We start from the raw sequence: 20513 nt of genomic DNA on the forward strand, positions 1-20513 counted from the left end.
AACTCGAATGGCGACCTGGTGCGTTGTAGCTTGTGAATCGCTCAATTGATGGGGATAAATTCCATGATTATTTGTCTTACGGGTTCATCAGGACTCGGAGCGAAAGCTGCCGCAAGATGGTAATTACCTGCCCTGTGGTGGGCGTGAAGCGAACTTTGAGTCCGACCGCATGCTCGGCAATGACCGCAAGGATATCAACCGAGGGGCCAGCACCGCGGTAAGAGAACATAGAGTTTCCCGAAGGACTTAAAACCCTTTAAATAGCACTGTTGGAATTAATGAGATGACTCAGAAAAAGCACATCTGCGTCGATAATACTTTCTTTGTGAAGAGGGACTTCAGTAAGATACTTCTACAAGACTCTGATATGCTGTCGAAAGGAATTATCAAGCTGCCTTCAACATCGGCGAGTACAATAGTTCACTATATATTGCCTTTGTCATATATTTCGCATGGCAAAGAAATAAGGTTTCATTCCGCACCCCTGTGTGTGCGGGGTCCGGAAGATACCCAGCACCATGCGTTGAGAACCCGCTAAGATCCAGCCGAGAATGATCAAAACTCAGAATCAGAAGATTCCACAGCAGGTATTGGATTAAAGGCTTGAGTCAATTGTGTACAGAAAAGATGAACCGTGGCTGTGGCTGCAAGGATGGGTCAGGGTTTCGCTCGTACTCCGGAAATCCCCCTGCTCCACAGCCATGTGGGGAAAGTGAAGAGGGGCAGCTGAAGAGCCAGGTGTCTGTAGCCGATACCAAATATGACGCCACAGATTTCAGAGGAATCCTAGCATCAGTGTTGGTTGATGAAATCTAGCCGGAGCAGTATGCCATCAAATAGAAGCATCGTTGTAACCGGTAACCAATTATCTACTACTTTCAAAACGAGCCATACAGGCAAGCATCGCTAATTATCACTTAGGAGGGGCCTCGGGCATTGGCCTAGGTATAACACGACACTTTATCATCCAGCCCAACACCCATATTACTATCCTCGACGTCAACAAGACCTCAGGTGCCCAGATCCTTAGGCAACTTCAGGCGGAGTTTCCATCATCCAGCATTTCATTCGAAGATTGCGATGTGTCCTCTTGGGAAAGCCAAGCCGCAGCTTTTGAGAGAATATATGCTCAGCAAGGCCAAGTCGACATTGTCTTTGCAAATGCCGGCATTTCGAAAGAGGGCAATTTGTTGCCTGCAAAGAGCGACACTGGACCATCAAGGCCGAATCTGACAACCATGAATGTGAACTTGGTCGGAGTCATATACAGTACGGGACCCGTCTAGTTTGGACCCTACAGGGAAGAGATCTAACCCCAAGTCAAATAGCTGTACATCTTGCTGCCTACTACATGTATAAAAATGAGGCACGAGATCCATCGGCATCCTCGAACGGCTTGATCGTCTGCACTGCTTCCAATGCAGGCCTGTATCCGTTCCCAGTAGCACCGTTATATGCAACCACAAAGTCTGGCGTGGTCGGTCTCGTGCGGTCTTTGGCTCGTCGGCTTGAGGCTGAAAAGATTCGTATCAATGCATTGGCTCCGGCTGTGATCGGTGAGTCGACTGCGATGTCACACACAAGGGCGCCTCAGCTTACTGGAACTAGAAACCAATATCGCACCCAACTCTGATCTATTCAAGTCCATGATCATCACACCAATGTCAACGGCCACTAATGCAGTAGCTCAATTTGTGTCGAATGAATCTTTGACAGGCAAGATTGCAGAAGTACATGGCCAACATGTCACCTTTGCAGAGCCCCCGGCCTATGTGGATGTGGACACTGGCAAGAACATAGAAACATTCTGGAATTTGGGATATGCATGAGTGTAGACTTATAGCTGAGGGGGGTGTCTTGCATGGTGAGAAAACTCGCAATCGTATAGATACCAATAGTTTCATCTTTGGATCTGATACAATTGTAACGCGCGAAATCTGACAGCTGTATCACTTGATCGCCCACAGGTGTTCCCCTTGAAAATATACAAAAACAGAGAGTACAGGAGAATGTGAATGGGAATATGAAGTAATAAGGAAAACGCAAGGAGCCCAGGATATCAGTTAGTGTTGTAAACGCCAGGGCCTCCAGCCCACCCGCCCCAAATCAAAGCGCCTTGAAAGCGGAAAAAAAGTGCAAGTCACCAAACGCCTTCCACCGGATCATCGTCCGGTTCTATTTTGCTCTCGCCCAGATTTCCATGGAATCTGGTCCTATTCATCCTGTAACAGTACCTTCAACTTCTCTAGTTTGTCTTCGCAGTGCACTTCCATTTGCATAATCACATCGACAGCATCCTTCTTGGTGATCAACAACTGAGACACGAGCCAGAAGTTGTACCCGTTCTTGTAGAAACCCATCGATGCCCACTCGTCACTGGGGACTTTGTTGCTCAAAGCGACCCAATAATCGCGCCAACGATTCAAGGCGGTGCGGATTGAGCCCAAAATTGAATCTTCGGGAATCATGCTCTTGTCCCAATTACCTTCAGCCTGGGAAGCCTGAATAACAAGGGCTTGACGTTTGAGTAGGCCCACGAGCGTCATATGTGTATTGATAAAAGCAAACAGAACTGGGTCAATTAACGATTAGCCTCGGTCACAAAAATTTGAGAGTGGCTGCATACCATGAATGACAATGAACATGTCCAGGACCGTCAGATCAATCTTGCGGGATGAAGGTGACTCTTGATCACTGTCGGCCGTAGGCGACTCAAACATATGTTGGAAGGCCCCATATACGGTAATGTCGCGAGTAAAGCGGAATTTTGGATCCGTGAATGGATGCGGGGATCGGAAAAGAGCCTCTTCGCAGGGTAATTCGCATTCTATCTCCGCATACGTAAAGCGACATGGATAGTTTTGGTAGAAAAAGAAGGCGCAGTCCAGTAGTGATATAATGCTAAGCGTTCTGCGAATGGTTAGATGGGGAAGTTACAGATGAGCACCGAGAGGTACGTACCGAATACGGCACTCTGTTTGAATCCATAAGTGCTCCTCGAATTGCTCCTCGTTGGGTGAATGCCTGGCCTTGACAAGGTTTAAGCGACGGGCTACCTAATGCAATAGTGAGATTTTACGTGAGCCTTCATCGGGCTTGTATCATCTTACCTTGACGATTTCACTGAATCGATTCTCCATCGCACGGTTTTTTGACGTAAGGCTTCCTGCCCAGTACTGGACAATTGTGATCACGAAACCAGCCTGAAAGTTTTGGAACTTGATCCAGTCGTTTGCTTCATCCTCGGTGCTTCGAGTTCCTGAAAAGGTACTTGCCACTTCACTCTCTGGGGAGTATATGTGACTTGAAAAGATGAAAAGCTCGGCAAAATCAAGCAGCCGCTTTGACACATAAGCCTCCCTCTGATCAGAGCTATACATTGCCCCAAAGAATGTCACCGCGGCTAGCAAAGGCAGCGCAACGGTCTCTGGGTCAAAAGTGGGGATGTGAATCATGGCACAGCTAGGTTGCCAGTACTTGAAATACAGCGAGGTGAACTTGTGTATGCGCGCCGTAGTCAGCAAGAAGCTCAGATTCGCTGATATCTCTTCCTGGGCCTTGGGGTCCAAGGGAACCGTCCATGCTCGTGCCAAAATAGACTGCACCATAGCCATTGCGAAGGGTCGCTCAGTCTCGAACATTGCCTGATCGGCTGGCAAGGCTAAGTTGCTATCTTGCCTCGGCGCAATTGCTGCTGGGTATGCCACCTGCCCCGTATATGAATTTTCCCCGGATTTCTGAGCTTCCCCAAAAGGCCCATTGAAGAAATCCAGAAACGTGTCTTGAAAGAATTGTAGGTTCGCGGGGTCCGACCCGACAAATCCTGGGGAGAAGTCCGGCCGATCGCCCGGTACACTATATGGATAGATTTCTCCGTTTGTACTTGCCTCCTCAAGCGCACTTTCATCGTGATATACCATGTCCCGTCCTCGATCACTGCGGGGAGGAAGCCTGAAGCCTTCGGTAAAGGTGTCTGTGCCGCCATTCAGGAGGAATTTGATGGATCCGCGATCCGACGGTTGTCTGCATATTGGAGGCATTTGGGGCTTCGGCGGGGATGATCCTGAAATGGTTAGCCCCATTTGCAATTATATTGTTCACGGATCCATACCATCCTCAAAGCTGCCATTTGGACCTGACCCATTGGCGTTTGTGCACATAAAGCCTCTTTTAACGCAAGATTCGCAAGGGGTGTTGCCGTCGCAGCGCAGTTTCATCGCGGTGCACTAGTTGGTAATCAACCGATCAGTAAGAACCGAAATGACAGGCAATCATTCGAAAAAAGTGGATCGACTTACTGATTGGCAAGCATGTCTCCGCCGACCTCGCTGTCCTGTTTCGGGGATCTGGCGATCCCCACGCTGGGCACAATCCGCATAATGGTCGCGCAGGTTATCGCTAGGGAGCAAGAGTAAGATATGGATCTCGGAAGGAAACGGGCAATGTACGTACCAGCGCGCAAAAGACTCGTTACAAAAAACGCAAGAGTAGGGCTTTTGGCCGGAATCTGTCCAGACTGAGCAGCGAATCGGGGGTGCAGCAGGGCGGGGCACATACGCCTCAGATGGTGTCTCTTTAAGTGATCAATGCGCGTGAAGCCCCGCTGACATATGGTGCAGCGAAAGTGCTTCTCGGCGGGCTTCATATTGGTCCATCGGGGAGGAGGGGAGATCCGGGGTAAACGGAGTGAGGAGTGAGTCTGGGGGAAAAGTTGACGAGAGCACTGCCGTCGTCGATCGTACTGGTATCGGTATTATGGCGTGTTGATGGGCCCGGGAAGTACCGTAGCTTACTTATGGATATTGTAGGGGTACGTAAGCCTGGTAATATATCTGGTATGGCTCGGTACGCTGATGATATCACCACCTCGGATCCGCGCTGCTCCACCGGCAGGGATGCCTACATGCATACATGAAGCTTATTGCGATAGATAGTTTTTCTTATCCGAATGGACTATGCAGATCGTGATCGGGCTGCAGCTGCATCCAGTAGGCGATATTCTGGTCAACACAAATTTCACATACCCCCTCTTCGGGCCAAAACCTTGCGTTCCTTCCGAGGCCCTTCTACGCGTGGACGGGCCGGGGGAAATCAATTTGATCATCGTCTAAATAGTCCACGTTGATCTTGTCAAGCTTCTCATTCTCGGTCCAACCGTCGCCAAACCACCCGGTCGGGTTATCGTTGACATACTGATAGTCAAAGTCTTCCCAGCGGGGGTTTGCGAATACTTTCATCGCGTGAAGGGAGGACCCTATTGTAGTTAGTAATTGCAGCTACCAGCAAGCAGAGGGTAATAATTTACCCGGCCATAGGGCAACGATGCGCCCATCTTCAGCCCCGCCTTTGTACCAGCTGCGGCATTTGCTGCTGAAAACTGTGCCCGCGAAGTACTCATCGCAGTACTGCGTAAAGCGTCGGACAGCGTCTCCCTTCACAGCCAAAGCGCGAATGTTGTCGCGCTGCATCTTTCTCACACATTCTGTGAAGTAGTCCAGCTCTTTCTCGATCAGGACCAGGAGGTTCCCTTCTCCCAAACCAGCGTTAGGTCCCAAACAGATGAAGTAGTTGGGGAATCCGTCAGTAGCGACCGAGATGTAGGTCTCTGGAGTCTTCTTCCATCGCTCTGCGAGAGTAAGTCCATCTCGTCCTTTGATGGTGAACCGTGGAGTATGGGTTGTGTCAAATCCAGTAGCACAGACTATCGCATCAACCTCTCGGTGCTGACCATCCGCAGTGTGGATACCTGTCGCGTCGACCTTGACGATATCGCACTTGATTATGTCAACTTTCTCGTCCGTCAATGCCTCGAGATAGCCCGGACCTGGGGTGAGGCGTCGGCAGGCGGGGGAAACGAAGGAAGAAGCTCATCTACCAACTCGGGCTTGTTGGCCAAGCGCCGCTTCATGTTTTCGATAAATTCTTCATGGGCTCCAATTTGCTTTGGATGCCCGATAAGGGTAGCCCCATGAACGGACTGTAACTCAAGCTCCACCTCTGTTCATGCAGTCAGAGTCCTGAACATTAGGTTTCAAAAGACTTCGATTTACCTTTGCGGAAGTTCTGGTACACCTGATGGTCGTTTTTGAATATCTCGATCTCCTCTGGGGTAAAGATATCTGAGAACCGTATGTTAAGAAAGTCACAACTGATATATCGACCTGACTTACAGTTTTCCAATCCTTTACCACGCTTATCAATATACTCCCTAGCGAATGTTGGAGACACCCAAGTCCGGCTACGCATATAGTGGTCAATATGGGCCACCTTGGGCAGCATTCCGGGAACAATCTGGATGCCACTCGATCCGTTGCCAATTACAGCTACGCGTTGGTTCTGTGAGAACGGTTAGGGATGAACATGAATGTCAGGTTGAGTCGGAACATACCGAGTAATCATAATCCTCATCCCAAGAGGCACTGTGCAGCAACTTGCCCTTGAAATCGTGGAGGCCGGCAATACTTGGCCATTTCCAATTGTTGAGGGCACCGGTCGCTTGAATCAGGATATTGGCTTGATCTCGGTACGTCGAACCACTATCGACATCGTGGATCTGATCGGGGCTGGGTCAGTCCTATTTCCATGTCACGGCGAACAAACTAACTGACCTGAATGTGCCACTTTGAGTTTTGATCATCCCAAGTTGCCTCATCCACCCGCTGCTTTAACTTGATGTACTTCATACATCCATATTTGTCAACAATGCGCTTCCAGTATCGGTGGATCTCTGGTGAGGTGGCATAGAATGAAGACCATTCTTTATTGGGCTCGAAGGTGGCCTGGTAGGTGTGGGCGGGTATATCTAATCATGGAATAGTCGTATTAACATAGCCTCCACAATATGAAGTGGTTTCACAAGCGAATCTCAAGACAGCATACCACATGCGCATCCTGGGTAGCGATTCTCAAACCATGTTCCTCCAATGTCCGCGTTTTTGTCATAGATGCACAGGTCAAGGTTTGGAATCCTTTGCACAAACCGGATACAAGCAATGATTCCAGAGATACCGGCACCAATAACAATCACTCTCAGGGGTCGCCCTTGATCGACGGAACGCTCTTCCACGATTTTCTTGGTACGTTGCGCAGGTACTTCATCTTGCTTTGACGGAATGGGCTTGGGGGTACCACTAAAGGCTCGTGACAGTCGCTTCATGGTTGTTGGAAATGGAGTGAGAGGCTTGGGTAGAAATAATAGAAACTAGAGGAATGGGAGTTATGGTAAAGAATAGACCCTCTAACAACAACACCTCGCAGCTTTAGCAGTGTAAAAGGCGGCCAATTTCCGGGTTATCAGTCATCCAAGCCATAGCCAGCATCAAATAATGCCCGTAATGCTTTCCGCTTCTCCCCTCCTTGTGAATGGCGCTAGAGCCCTACCCAGATCACAATGCTACTGTGTCCAAATCTGGTCAATGACCAGAAAATCAAAGTATATCGAAGCATCCTCCCCGGTCTGACTCATATTGACTTCCTTTGGATGACAGGAGAAACCTCTTTGGAGATCCACAATCTTCGGCGATAACACTCTTTGCATGTACCGAACCATAGTACCCACGGTCGTCGTTGTCGTACTCGAAGGGGGGGGGGGGGGGGGTGAGCCGCGGCCTCGATGTGAATGGCTACTCGGGAATCCCCCAATGACAATACCCCACAAACCTCGAATTGCGGGGGTTCCTCTCGTCTGAACCGGGAATGGCTTGTCATAGTCCCCTACTACGGCCCTCGGTTATGTCGAGATAAGCCCAGGGTCCCTCCATCTTGCAGAACACCCGGATGATGTTATCTTCCGTTTGCTGGTCTCCATTTGCACTCTGATCCGGCAGTCCATCCCTCAGCTCGGCACTGAGGCCTACTACACTGCCGCGTCTCGTAGACTTCGCTAACTATTTGCCGAAATGCCTTTGCTTTTCTGGACCTTGACAACTAGTGGCCATTGAAGCGCCGAGTCTCCGAAGGAAGAGTACCGAATCATTTCCTCGCCTCTACATCGGTTACCAAAACCGAGAACAGACTTCGGGTAAGATTTAAGATATTCCTCCACATATCAATCAATTCTGGAGTGCATCATCTCGAAAGAGGTTCCAATTCATTGAATTAAATTACACATTATTATCTAACGCTAGCCACAACGTGATCTTCATCCTGGTGGCAGATTCCGTCATTGACCTGGGCAGTGCCCAGTGCTGCAGAGCGCTCCAAAGTATGCGGCCACGATGATTGCAACAATCAGAACTGAGACATCATTAGATTCAACCAAGGCTAGAAATGAGGTTTTACTCACTGCACACAAGCAAGATCCACCACTTGTATTTATTCGCGTTGCGCAAACTGATGATTGCCTTGCTCAAATGCTCGTTGGCTTTTTTGTTGTTCTGGTACGTGATATCGGCCTTTTGCTCGATGTTTTGCACGGGACGAGCCTGTTGTTCAACCAGAGCCCCAACATCATGGTACATTTCACTGAGGGTGAGCAAGTCTTGCTCGATCTTGCGAATAGCGGCGGATCGTTGCGAAACCGCGTTTTGGATCTCGGTCGCCTGGGCAGTTCGCATTCCATGGACCTGTGCTAAGGTCAGCTCTGTCACTAAGAGAGCTCTATCACAACCATGACATACCTTGAATGCCTGCTCCCCGCCGTGAATGATATTCTCCACACCAGCGGTCACTTCCTCAGGCGTCGCATCTTGATGTGCAATCTCATACCGCCGTCGCACCTGCGACCGAAGCTTGTCTTCGAAATCCCTCTGGGCTTGGATGTATGCTTGAATTTGCCGCTGGACATTTTCACTTGTAAGTTGCACCTGCTCCTGGATGCGTGGATTGGTCATGTCCGCATCCCGCTTGAGCTCAGCAACAATACCGCGAACTCGCTGAAAGGAGCCCGCGATTTCTTCCTTGATCGAACCAATACGAACTCCAGCGTCATAATCTTGTTGTGAAGTCGTCGAGTCCAGGAGAGCTTGTTGGGCAGGATGAAGTTGCCCCCGCTTCTGGGCAATGTGTTGAAGCTCCTGGTTGACTTTGCGACGCTTTCTGAGTACTGCACTCATATTACTTCGGTCTTGGAGGGCTGCATCATAGGTTGTGTTAGAACTTGACCCTAATCATCAATGACAGGCGCCGTACCATATTGCTCCTGGCCCAGTTCAACGTCCCTGCTGTAATCGTTCATGATGCCGCTTTAATAGTAAAAACTAAAGATGGCTCATTGAATCTGAGAGATTGGACGTCCTGGTTGCAATTAAATGTTCGGACAAGCTTTACAAGGTCCAAGGCAGAAATATAGGTACCTCTCTGCAGGCCGCTAGGCCCGGAGGTAAAATTCGGATGCCTAAAGCAACATCATCAGCCTCGCCGATCGAATTGAGCTTCGGTCGCAACCATGCGCTAGATTGCTGAATTTTACGACGCTGGAAGCGGTGTTGCACAGACGGATCGTCATGGACAGCAAGGCTGTGTACTGGGCTGCCGATCTCGCTTGGACGAGGCCCCCAATCAACGGCATTCCCAAAATAGCCTCGCCGCGATTAATTGAGCCTCATTTCGCAGTCTCAGTAGTCCTCGCCCCGTTGCTGAGAATGATTGCGAGTTATAGAAGTTTTCCTTGAAGACGGCTGCGAAGTAATTTTCAAACGATGCAAATTAGACTTCGTACATTCTAGATGCCCAAGGCAAGATCGCGCTGACTTCGCACTCGCACGAACGTTTCGCGAATTATGGTCAACATTATGACTCGTTTTTGGTTGGGACGTTGGACGATCATTTTGGGGGTCCCCCAGCATCACCATTGTTGGCAAATAAAAGTAGGATCCTTGGTCCTCTGGCATCAATGTGGTTCACGCAGGCGACCGTCTACTTCGATTGGGACGGGACGTGATTTTGAAGAATGATTAAACGAAGCCATAGGGCATTGAGGATAGATGAGAGACAGTCTAGGGGTAGCTTGAATCTTATCACGCATCACATATGTATGACTATCCTCCCTACTCACTCTTTCCGATCCTGCTGTTACAGCACCTGGACATATGACCTTGTCAAGGCGCGGATGTACCCGCGCACCGTACATCCGAGCTCTGGTGTTGGTCGACCAATCTGCGCCCTCGGGAATTCTCCAGACGCCCCAGTCATCGGCCGACGGCTATTACTGAATGATTACTTGAACCTCACCAATCCACAGCATTCGCCAGCTCGGCGATCCACCTTCCCTCCTCACTGGTCCTCGGCAATGTAATTTGGTTTGATCCACCCGGACCCATTGGTATCCATCCATTGCTCTCTTGCGGAATTCATGCTGGGCCGCATAGCACATTTCCCCTCCATACCTGCCGCTCACCAAATCGAAGGACACGCCCGCAGAATATATAAACGTAAATTAATCACCTGGCTTTTGAGATTGTGCCTTGCAGATTCCCAAAGATTAGTCAGGGCCCATAATCGGCGGTCGCAATCGCGGTGACGCCATGCCCGTCTTCACGGAATATGCTGCCGCATCTCGCGAGCTACGCGTCCTACCCTCCTTCGCACCGCCACTACCACGGCTCACGCCAACCATAAAATCAGGAGGCAAGACAGAGAAGTATGAGGTAGTCATTGTCGGAGCTGGTCCGGCCGGACTCATGCTCGAGCTCTTGCTGGCCCGATACGGATTAAGCGACGAGTCCCTGCTGTGCGTGGACGCGAAGCCGACCACATTGAAGTCAGGCCAAGCCGATGGCCTTCAACCGCGGACATTGGAGGTACTGAAGTCGCTTGGCCTCGTGGATGAGATCTTAAGCGAGGGATGTCAAATGTGGCAGGTGATTTCGGCCCATCTATCTAGTGCAAGCCCCCCATTGACTGTCAATGTAGGTGGCGTTTTGGAACCCGTCGAACAAAAAGGACAAGATCATCGAGCGTACTTCGATCGTCCAAGATGTCGCTGTACCTGCACGATTTCCCCACGAAGTCACAATTCACCAAGGCCGAATTGAGCGGATTCTGGCAACAGACCTGCTTCGCTACTCAAAACGAGGGGTGCAGCGGAATACCAAACTCATCGATGTGAAAATTGACGAGGCGGGAGATGCGGAGTTCCCTGTATTGGTCGAGATAGAGACGGAGGGTCAACGGCGCACTGTTCGCTCAAAATATGTGGTGGGTGCCGATGGCGCCCATTCGGTGGTTAGACGATCCATGGGACTCAAATTGGAGGGCGAATCCCTGGATCATATTTGGGGTGTAGTCGACTTGACTGTGGACACAGATTTTCCCGATATTCGCCGGCGCTGTGCTATTCATTCGCCCGCTGGCTCGGTCATGGTGATTCCGCGCGAGCGCATTGCGACTGGCGACTACTTGACACGACTGTACGTGCAAGTGCCGGGCGACGTTAAACCGGACCATGATCAACAAGTGACGGATGATACAAGTACTCCGCCGACGGCCGATGCAAGGGCCCGTCGAAGTCAGGTTACAGAAAAGACCATATTTGAGCATGCAGCAGCCGCATTCAAGCCTTATTATATTCGGCCAAAGGAAGGCGGTGCCGTGGATTGGTGGGCTGCTTATCAGATTGGTCAGCGTGTCACAGACAACTTCTCCGTCAAAGATTCAAAGGGTGTAAACAGGATCTTCATTGCAGGAGATGGTATGTCCCATGACTCCCAGCCAAGGCATGTGTCGGTTTGCTAATATTCATGTTTCCAGCCTGTCACACGCATAGCCCAAAGGTAAACACCAGAAACACTATCCAACCACTCGTGAATGGAGCTAATAATTGATAGGCGGGCCAAGGCATGAATGTCTCAATGATGGACTCATACAACCTGGCTTGGAAGCTAGCTTATTCTATCCACGGACTGACACCTGCAAGTGCTAGCGGATACACGGACCCTCTCCTTGACACATATCACACTGAACGTCACACTATTGCACAGGAGCTGATTGAGTTTGATCGTGCATTCTCATCAATGTTCTCTGGAAAGATCGGTGCTTCCGAGGACGGCGTTGGAGGGTTGACCCATGAAGAGTTTCTCGAGGTATTCAGCCGAGGCAACGGCTTCACTAGTGGATGCGGAGTCGAGTATCCTGAGAATGTGGCAGTGAGCCGCTCTCTAGAGTGTGGTAATAACCCAATTAGCGGTACAGATTATCTGTCTGGAATTTTGCGACCCGGTCGAAGACTGCTGAATGTGCGGCTAGTTCGGCATGCAGATGGTAATAGGCGTGATCTCCAAGATGGTATGAACGAAAGCGCATTCGTTGTCTACCTGGCAAATCGCTGACTGATAGATAGACTTTGCATCTACTGGTCGCTTCCGGATTTTGTGCCTGGCTTCCTCGGACCTCTTGGACCCACAAGGGATCTCCTCCCAGACACTCGTTGCGCTTAGTGCCATTACCACACAGTTTCCCCAGTCGGTTTTGGAGCAAGTAGTCATCCACCCACGCTTGTCGAGGGAGTTCATGTGGAATGACATCCCGCACGAAGTGAAGCAACATGCAGAAATGTCGTTTTACAGTGGATATGAAATGGATGATGTCTACGGTATTTACGGTGTTGACCCAGCCAAGGGGGCACTGGCTGTCGTTCGTCCTGATGGGTATATTGGAATTATTTCCGATCTGGCCAACGTGAAGCGTATAGAGAACTACCTGAGTGGAGTGATTCGCAGAGTTGAGGCATGAACGAATGGAAATCAACCAGATTAGGGAAACCAGATCCTATATCGAGAGTGCATAATACATCGTAGACTGAGATATCGCTTGGAGGTCTGGAAATAATGATCGCAAGAGAAAATATTCAAAGCTCTGTTTCAGATGCTGACAATGTGTACTTGAACACTCCGCATTTACCCAATTTCTCATGCATTTTGGACTCTCAGAAGAACCTGCAAGTGGTTACAGTATTCCGCATGTCGAAGTATATCTGGCGATTATCGAATAGCCCGGAATTGTTCGAGTAAGTAGCCTCCGGCATCAACGCGAAATTAAGGAGACTTATCGCTGAACTCCGATGAATGATTTAGTCGTTGACGGTCTCTTAAAGAAGAGCCCAAGCGCACTACGATCAGGCAGAATGCACCACGTACATTTAGCACCGGTGTACATTATTACGACCAGCTTTTTCTTCACGAAGGGGCAGCTGAATTTCTCACGGCATGGTTGGCCTATTGGTAAGCCATATCGCACAGGGTTTGTCTCGCCTCAGCTCCAAAAACGAGGGTCATGATGGGCGGATTCCTGTCTGCACAGACCTCCGATTTTACGAGGAGGGGCGCGACGTGGATGATTGATGGAGGAAATAATGGACACCCGGTGACGGGCTGTAAGGCTGTGCTAATCTATTCTACTTGGCTGGCCACATGGCCAGCCACTGGGCTGGAGTGGCTTTTGCAGGATCAGCGGGAACCAGGCGAGTGGGTTGGCAGGCGCACACATTGCAATTGCCTTGTCTTCGGAGTTCATGCAATCACCCTAATTCCAGGTGGTCGATCGAACTACAAGACAAAAATCGCGTTTCAAGTTGAACAAAGACCGAGTTCAGACACTCCTAGGGAATATAATTTCTTGTTCCATTTATCAGGCGACACGCAGTTCTGTGCTGACATGCGCCGACCACGTTGTGGCCACAGCCCGTCCAATGGCTGCCGAGGAATGCCGTGCTGACTGCATTTGCGAGGGTTGCAGTGAAACCGGACAGTTGAACGGCACTTGGCGTTGTCGAGGTACATATGACACGGAGGGGCCACAGTTCAAAAATTCAAAGAGAACTTGAAACAGTACTTGGATTGAATTTTGTGTCGTAGTCCGTTCACCAATACCTATTCCGGAATTATCATCAATCTGGGCCGAAGGGTGGGACACTGGCAATAATCCAAAAAGCGACGGTATCACAAGAAGGTATTGCTCTTCGTTGTTGCTGACCGAGGTTCCTTGGGGGCCAGCAGGAGCATAAGAAAAGGGTAGCGCGGGGCAGGCTGAAGACCTGCCAAATAGAGCACCAACAACGCCCCAAGTGCGCCGCTAGTGGGGGCGACGATTTACTAAATGTGGCGGGGCCATGCTGACTCTGCCCTGTTGAGGAAGCTGATGGCTCTTTTTTCTTTCAGGGATTCGACGAAGGGCTGGACTATGTCAGTCTGATGGACGCAGACAAGAGATACACATCACGTAGACAAAGCATGTTGTCGCAGCAAGCTGACACTGTATAGCCTAGTATGCAAAGACAACGAATGAGATCAAACGGAACCAATTCAAAATGAATGATTGATTGATTGAGGAAGAAAATCAGGTGGGGGAAAGATATTGAAATACCCCATGCGTGCGTCCGATACTCGGCTATTACAAAGCCTAGGTTCATGACTAATCCTAAATTACATATGAAATATAAACGACTGTGGGCCCATTAGCAACTAATCAGTTGCTAGCGGTAAGTTATCGCTCTATGTTTCGATACACCCCCTTAGTGGATAGCTATTCGGGCGATTCGCTGCAAAACGAAACAATTTCTCATACTGGCTACCATCAGAAATCACCCTAGATAGCTATACACTGCTAGCCATCATCAAAATTCACCTAGTTCGGTAGGTAAATCTCTCGATATTCGTTGTCTCTTGACTAATTATATTGACCGATATTCGTTATAGCTTAATTGACTGAATCTTTTCGATATTCGTTGATCTTCGGCCTTATCGAGGCCTAATTGGTCTACTATATCGCGGTTAACCTAATACTGATCTCTTTCTAGCCTCATCGAGGCTAAACTAGTCTACTATATCATGGTTAACCTTATTCCGTAATCTTCTTCGACCTTATCGAGGCCGAACTGGTCTACTATATCGCGGTTAACCTTATTCCTTAATCTCCTTCGACCTAGCCTCCGACCGGAGCCGTTAGTCCCAGGGAATCATATTTAACGCTTAACCTCTCTCGTAAATCGTTATCTTTATATACAAATCAGGCTAATTCGTAGGGTCTTTAAGCAGGACCCGCCATCCTTTAGTGTTAGTTAAACTACCGCTACGTAACGATTCAGGGGCTAATTAATTTCGGAAGCTATCGTTGACACAAAGATGGAGGCAAATCGGTACGTATCTTTAATATTAACGGGCTATCGGGCTCATAACTATCGCAGCAAGCTGATACTATATAGCCTAGTATGCAAAGACAACGAATGAGATCAAACGGAACTAATTCAAAATGAATGATTGATTGATTGAGGAAGAAAATCAGATGGGGGAAAGATGATGAAATCCCCCCTGCGTGCGTCCGATACTCGGCTATTACAAAGCCTAGTTTCTTGACGAATCCTAAATTACATATGAAATATAAACGACTGTAGGCCCATTAGCAACTTATCAGTTGCTAGCGGTAAGTTATCACTCCATGTTTCGACACATGTCATGTTCAGCCGTGTACTCTCCGCCAAGCCCTGATCGGGCTGTAGGGCCTGCCCGCCCCCATGGTCTTTTTGTCCTTCAGTACTCCGTTTTCTTTCTTCTTCTCTGCGCACCCTCCTTGAGGCCTTGCAGTGTTCAGGAATTCTGATTGCCAAGCCCCCGTCCAGGATGCTGCTCGCACGGCAGGCACTCCGACCGCTCCTGGTTTCGATCATTCTGGCGACACTGGGATGCGCACAAGATACTTCTTATGGGACTGTTACTACGACCACTTATGGGGTAGCCAGCAGTTCGACGCCTTCCACCACGACGACATCGACCACGACGACCTCGACCGGCAGCGCCACGCATACCATTCAAGTCGGTCCCAAGTCAAACCCGCACGCTTATGTCCCCCATAACATCACCGCCAACCCGGGAGATGTTGTGGTTTTTGAATTCTACCCGACAAATCACTCCGTCGTCAAGGCAGACTACGACGCACCGTGCGTGCCAGCTAGTGAGGGGGTTTTCTTTTCTGGAATGTTCAACACCTTCAGTGAGAACGATGGGCAGCTTATTGGACCGGTAAGTAGCAGGAAGAAATGGTACCCAGCGACCTATAAATTGGATCGACTAATTTTTCTGGTACTCAAAGGCGCCGACCTGGTCGTTGATCGTTAATGATACCAAGGTAAAATCGAATGAGATGATCTTTGGCTTGTTGGGCATAATATCTGACACGATTTTGTAGCCAACGTTCTTCTACTGTACTGCGATCGGCTCATGCCTGCAAAATGGAATGGTGGGCGTTATCAACCCGGTACGTCTAACGATTCTGTCGAACTACAATATTAGGATGGCTTCTGACATTTGGCCGTAGAACTCGAGCCAAACCTTTGAAGCACAATACAAACGAGCCTTGACCTACCCCTATATGCTGGTCCCTGGCCAGTCTATGCCTGCCGAAGGCGGTGGGTCGACTTCCGCCGACTCGAGCTCAACAACGTCGAGCTCAACAGCGTCCAGCGCAACAACTGGCAGTGGCTCATCCGGCGCAAACGGAGGTCTGAGTAGTGGTGCAATTGCTGGTATAGTGGTTGCAGCAGTTGCATTTGTTGCAATTTTGGTCATCTTGTTCTTTGTTCTCGGTCACAACCGCGCATACTCCCAATGGATGTCCTCGCAGGACGGCCGGACCGAGCGCACAGCACGCTGGGCAATGTTCAACACCCAGGGCGGTTCATACGGAAACCGCAAGAGTGAGCTCGACAGCAACACACCGAACCCGCCTGGTACCGATGTCACCTTCGTGGGTAGCCCAGATCCTAATATGCGCCAATTCTCGCCTGCACCGGACTCGGTCTCGTTCGGTGGCTCGTCTCCGCGCCAAAATTCCGGCCAGTGGAACTGGGAGATCCCGCAGAACGCCCGCTACATTCGTGGCCCAACCGAATTGGAAGCAAATAATATCATTCATCAACTACCAGGTAGAGGGGAGTAGGGATCGGCGTTTTGCTGCTCGGCCGAGATGGTTTAAAACGGTGGGGCTCTCTGCTGATGCAGAGACAAAGTGGGAGATTTTATTTTATATCTTTCGTCATTCCTCCTTTCTCTGTGACTGTGATGGTTTACCTGATACTTTATACATGTTATATTATATTGATACACCCATAGTTTAGTATTGCCTTTCATGAAGAAATAACAACTCAATTTTCTATTCGGGAATAGACAAAGAGATGAATCTCACTCTCGGGCGATGCCTTCAAGAGGTATACTATAATCTCTCCATTCCAAATCTTCATTTTCTCAAGTGAATGCAATTGAACTTTATTTGTGTCATTGAAACCACTTATCCATTGGATTCCCGCTCACTAACGATATCCTCCAATCCAAGATTGCCGTTCTGGAACAGGCAATTGCTTGCATAAGGGACGCCAAGACTTCGCAGTCACCGCTTACGCGAATTCTCTCGTTTGTCTCATCGCCCCAACCCGAAGTTATCCTACAAGCGAGTGTTTCCGAGCGCCTCCTTTACAGCGCCCCAAGACCCCCCGCGTTATCTATCTTATCGTCCATTGGGGAGATCCACTTGGATGTGATGACTACCCCACAGTCTAAGGGCCGCGCGGGCATCTCTGAAGTCCAGAAAAAAGCCCTTCGTGCCTGGTCCCAGTCGCAACAACCTCGTCCAACCCATGCATCCTGTATTGCCTGGTTCCAGCAGACCTATAACCGGCGACTGACTCAATCCAGTATCTCGCTCATTTTATCCAAAAAATACGATTACCTTGACATTAGACCGGCATCCTCCTCGCTCCGACAGCAACCACCACAGTGGCCTGCCTTGGAACAGCCGTTGTCCGAGTGGCTGAAAAAGGCCCGGGAGAATGGCGAACCAGTCACCGGCGAGGTCATCTGCAACAAGGCTCGCAAGATTTGGCCCCAAATCACCGAATATGCTAGTCATCCGGTACCTCAGTTCAGCCAAGGCTGGTTATCGAAATTCAAAAGACGTTTCGAAGCTGGCTTAAGCGAGGGCCAACATGACGGTGCCCTCCCAGCAGCTCCACCGAACCAGCGCAAAGAGCTGCAGGCACTGCGGACAATCTGCGGAGAGTTCAAGGAAGAGGATATCTATAACATGGACGAGACTGGTCTATTGTGGCGCAAAGCACCCTTCGATGCTCTTCCTGCTGCCCCAAACGAACTCAGAAAAGACCGGGCGCATATCTGTTTGATTGTGTGCACGAACTGTACTGGGTCTGATCGGATTCCTATTTGGGCGATTGGCCACAAGGAGATGCCCAATGCTCTTCGCGGCGTCAATCTCAAGGCTATGGGGTGCGAGTGGCGCTATAACAGACAGGCTTGGCTGGACACTCGAATCATGTCGGAGTGGTTGACAATGTTTTATGAGCATATCGGCTCCCGGCGAGTTCTGCTGTTCCTGGACAACTTCCATGCCCACGAAGCTGCCCTGGAAAGTACACCCCCACCGCCAAATATACACATCCAGACGTTTCCTGCAAACAGCCCGAAAGAGCATCAGCCCCTTCGCCTCGGAATAATCCACCATCTCAAACAGCATTACCGCAAACAGTGGCTTGGATATCTCTTAGCCGGCTTTGATTCTGGCCAAAGCCCGATGCAAATGATGAGTCTTTATCACGCCCTCTGCTGGATAACGCGCAACTGGCGACATGATGTTGGGAACGGGACTGTCTACAAAGCGTTTCGCAAAAGCACACTTGTTGATCCCCCAATTCAGTACTTGACTGCGCCAAAGCTGCCTGATATGACCGATATCTATAACAAAGTTATCAGGTATAACCGAGGTGGTCTTTCCACGAAGACCCTTGAAGAGTGGCTAAACCCTGTAGAGGAGGAGTTTATTGATCAGGCAGATGACACAACTTGGTTCAACCCAACCGTGGATACTTCTACTCTTGATGAGCCAGTCATTCATCTTCCACCGCAAGAGTTCATTCCTATGCCAGGGGAAGCCATCTCGGGCATTCAGACAGCTATGCGATACCTGCTGCATCAGCAGACAACTACTGCAAACGATATCCTATACCTGGAGACAATGGAGAAAGTATTAAGAAGGAAGTTGATGAATGATGAGCATCAGCGGCAGCACCACGCCGCTGCTCAACTTCAGACTCAATCGCCTGCTCAAGCACCTATTCGGATACCGGGGCCAGCAATAACGGAGCGATCATCTTCATCGCCTGCTGAACCGGCATTTGAATTGTCTGTTCAAACACCGACTCGAGAACCAGCTCATGCCGCATATATGGAAGTTCAAATTCCTCCTCCGTCACCAAAACCAGCCCAGGCTTCAATCCAAGCGCCAACTCAACAGACAACCCAGCCACTATCTGACGTGTCAACTCTAGCGCCAGCCACAGGACCATTGAAGGAGCCATCAGAAGGAGTATCGTACCAACCACCGAGAAACCAATCAAAAGCGGGCTCAGATGAGGACATGGAGATGTAAATCACCAATCCTCAGCCGTTGCTGAGTTATTTCCTCCTTTCGAAAATAAAGTTCAAGGGTGCTGCAACTAAAGTGAACGCATCGCGCCTGCCATCCAGAAAAGCCGTTGTAGTTTGGCCTTCGGCGAAAGAAACCTCATACCGAGTGAGGATCTCGGCGGTTACTCGGCGGAGCTCCATTAATGCGAGTTGCTTTCCTACACAATAATATATACCTGATAGTTCATATCAGTTCCCTGCTGCATCGAGTATAGGAGATATGGCATACCGCCACCAAATGGAAAGAATGCCGATGGCTCTTTCACCAGTTCAGGGTTCGTAGTCCATCTCTCTGGGACGAACTCCTCAGGTCGTTCAAAGATTCGTTCATCTATGGAGACCCAAGCCCCGGTGAGCAAGTTGTGTCATAAAAGAGGTGGGAGCATCTTCCCTATCAATAAGCATATCAAATGACCGTCCAAATGATAGATCACCCATCACGTCAAATGCATAGTAGTTGAACCATTTGGTCATATCCATGGCGTGCGATACATTGTCTTCGATGACCTGTAACAGTTGCTCAGTGTAACGAGAGATGCGAGGCTGGGCTCATAATTACGTAGAGCTGTAACAATTCGATCCCATCAGATCCAGTGGTTACGGAAATGAAAAAAGACGTGGAAGATACCTTGGGTGGTAAATCCCTGGTCCCAAACCTTCCGTCGCCTCGCAGGCTCCGGCTTATCTCTTATAGTATGAAGAGAACAACGGAGCTCTGGGACAGTGTACCAGGGGCTCTTGGAGACCTTGGCTTGAGAGCTGTGGATCCACTTCACAGCAGCTGGGTCCGTAATCGATAGTTCAGTGGGACCTGTTATACAATGTGGGTCAGTTGAGGTTATTTTTCACATCGGTTCGGTGGGAGCATCTTGCTACTCACCTATGCGCACGTAGTCACCATATTGCCTGTGTAGTTTCTCTGCCTCTTCAAAGAGCTGCAGCTTCTTGGCAGAGAGCCAGGTCACGTAGAAGTTGGATAGTTTGGCCAGGAATGGCCCGGGAAAGCAATTCAAACGATGCCAAAAAACACGATAGAACAAGATACTGGTATAGATCCCGAGAATATGATATAATATCAGGCTCGTGCCCCATCCTTGTTGACCTGATTCG

General features: G+C 49.5%; 8 protein-coding genes across 8 annotated transcripts; 4 read left to right on the top strand and 4 right to left on the bottom strand.

Annotated features, from left to right (window-relative positions):
* Positions 1–169: 169 nt before the first annotated feature.
* On the top strand, positions 170–1829 carry N7482_005041 (putative short chain dehydrogenase/reductase; the record flags this gene model as incomplete). Its single annotated transcript, XM_056687166.1, has 5 exons — positions 170–217; positions 293–341; positions 922–1269; positions 1329–1556; positions 1609–1829. The coding sequence occupies 5 exons, from the start codon at positions 170–172 to the stop codon at positions 1827–1829; spliced, it is 894 nt and encodes a 297-aa protein (XP_056542721.1).
* A 384-nt stretch (positions 1830–2213) lies between these two features.
* On the bottom strand, positions 2214–4909 carry N7482_005042 (uncharacterized protein; the record flags this gene model as incomplete). The annotated part of the gene is made up of 9 exons (XM_056687167.1): positions 2214–2572; positions 2627–2910; positions 2962–3056; positions 3111–4063; positions 4112–4226; positions 4299–4398; positions 4453–4507; positions 4558–4741; positions 4904–4909. The coding sequence occupies 9 exons, from the start codon at positions 4907–4909 to the stop codon at positions 2214–2216; spliced, it is 2151 nt and encodes a 716-aa protein (XP_056542722.1).
* A 157-nt stretch (positions 4910–5066) lies between these two features.
* On the bottom strand, positions 5067–7156 carry N7482_005043 (flavin-containing monooxygenase; the record flags this gene model as incomplete). The annotated part of the gene is made up of 8 exons (XM_056687168.1): positions 5067–5254; positions 5306–5774; positions 5825–5997; positions 6051–6119; positions 6171–6336; positions 6389–6553; positions 6609–6802; positions 6880–7156. The coding sequence occupies 8 exons, from the start codon at positions 7154–7156 to the stop codon at positions 5067–5069; spliced, it is 1701 nt and encodes a 566-aa protein (XP_056542723.1).
* Positions 7157–8161: 1005 nt separating this feature from the next.
* Positions 8162–9175, bottom strand: N7482_005044 (SNARE domain protein; the record flags this gene model as incomplete). Its single annotated transcript, XM_056687169.1, has 4 exons — positions 8162–8235; positions 8285–8564; positions 8619–9073; positions 9130–9175. 4 exons carry the CDS (start codon positions 9173–9175, stop codon positions 8162–8164), a joined length of 855 nt encoding a protein of 284 aa, XP_056542724.1.
* A 1288-nt stretch (positions 9176–10463) lies between these two features.
* N7482_005045 (putative phenol monooxygenase) lies at positions 10464–12669 on the top strand (the record flags this gene model as incomplete). The annotated part of the gene is made up of 5 exons (XM_056687170.1): positions 10464–10799; positions 10852–11629; positions 11689–11711; positions 11766–12222; positions 12278–12669. The coding sequence occupies 5 exons, from the start codon at positions 10464–10466 to the stop codon at positions 12667–12669; spliced, it is 1986 nt and encodes a 661-aa protein (XP_056542725.1).
* A 2882-nt stretch (positions 12670–15551) lies between these two features.
* N7482_005046 (cupredoxin domain-containing protein) lies at positions 15552–16866 on the top strand (the record flags this gene model as incomplete). The annotated part of the gene is made up of 4 exons (XM_056687171.1): positions 15552–15950; positions 16021–16056; positions 16117–16185; positions 16246–16866. The coding sequence occupies 4 exons, from the start codon at positions 15552–15554 to the stop codon at positions 16864–16866; spliced, it is 1125 nt and encodes a 374-aa protein (XP_056542726.1).
* A 597-nt stretch (positions 16867–17463) lies between these two features.
* N7482_005047 (uncharacterized protein) lies at positions 17464–19365 on the top strand (the record flags this gene model as incomplete). The annotated part of the gene is made up of 1 exon (XM_056687172.1): positions 17464–19365. The coding sequence occupies one exon, from the start codon at positions 17464–17466 to the stop codon at positions 19363–19365; it is 1902 nt and encodes a 633-aa protein (XP_056542727.1).
* Positions 19366–19391: 26 nt separating this feature from the next.
* On the bottom strand, positions 19392–20503 carry N7482_005048 (uncharacterized protein; the record flags this gene model as incomplete). Its single annotated transcript, XM_056687173.1, is given in 5 exon segments — positions 19392–19561; positions 19633–19734; positions 19745–19951; positions 20032–20214; positions 20284–20503. Coding segments are annotated over 5 exon segments (882 nt in total), but the record flags the coding sequence as incomplete, so codon positions are not given.
* Between the last annotated feature and the right edge of the window lie 10 nt (positions 20504–20513).

The sequence above is a fragment of the Penicillium canariense genome (genome assembly GCF_028826845.1).
Source record: "Penicillium canariense strain IBT 26290 chromosome Unknown utg000003l_segment0_segment0, whole genome shotgun sequence".
Classification (NCBI taxonomy): Eukaryota; Fungi; Ascomycota; class Eurotiomycetes; order Eurotiales; family Aspergillaceae; genus Penicillium; species Penicillium canariense.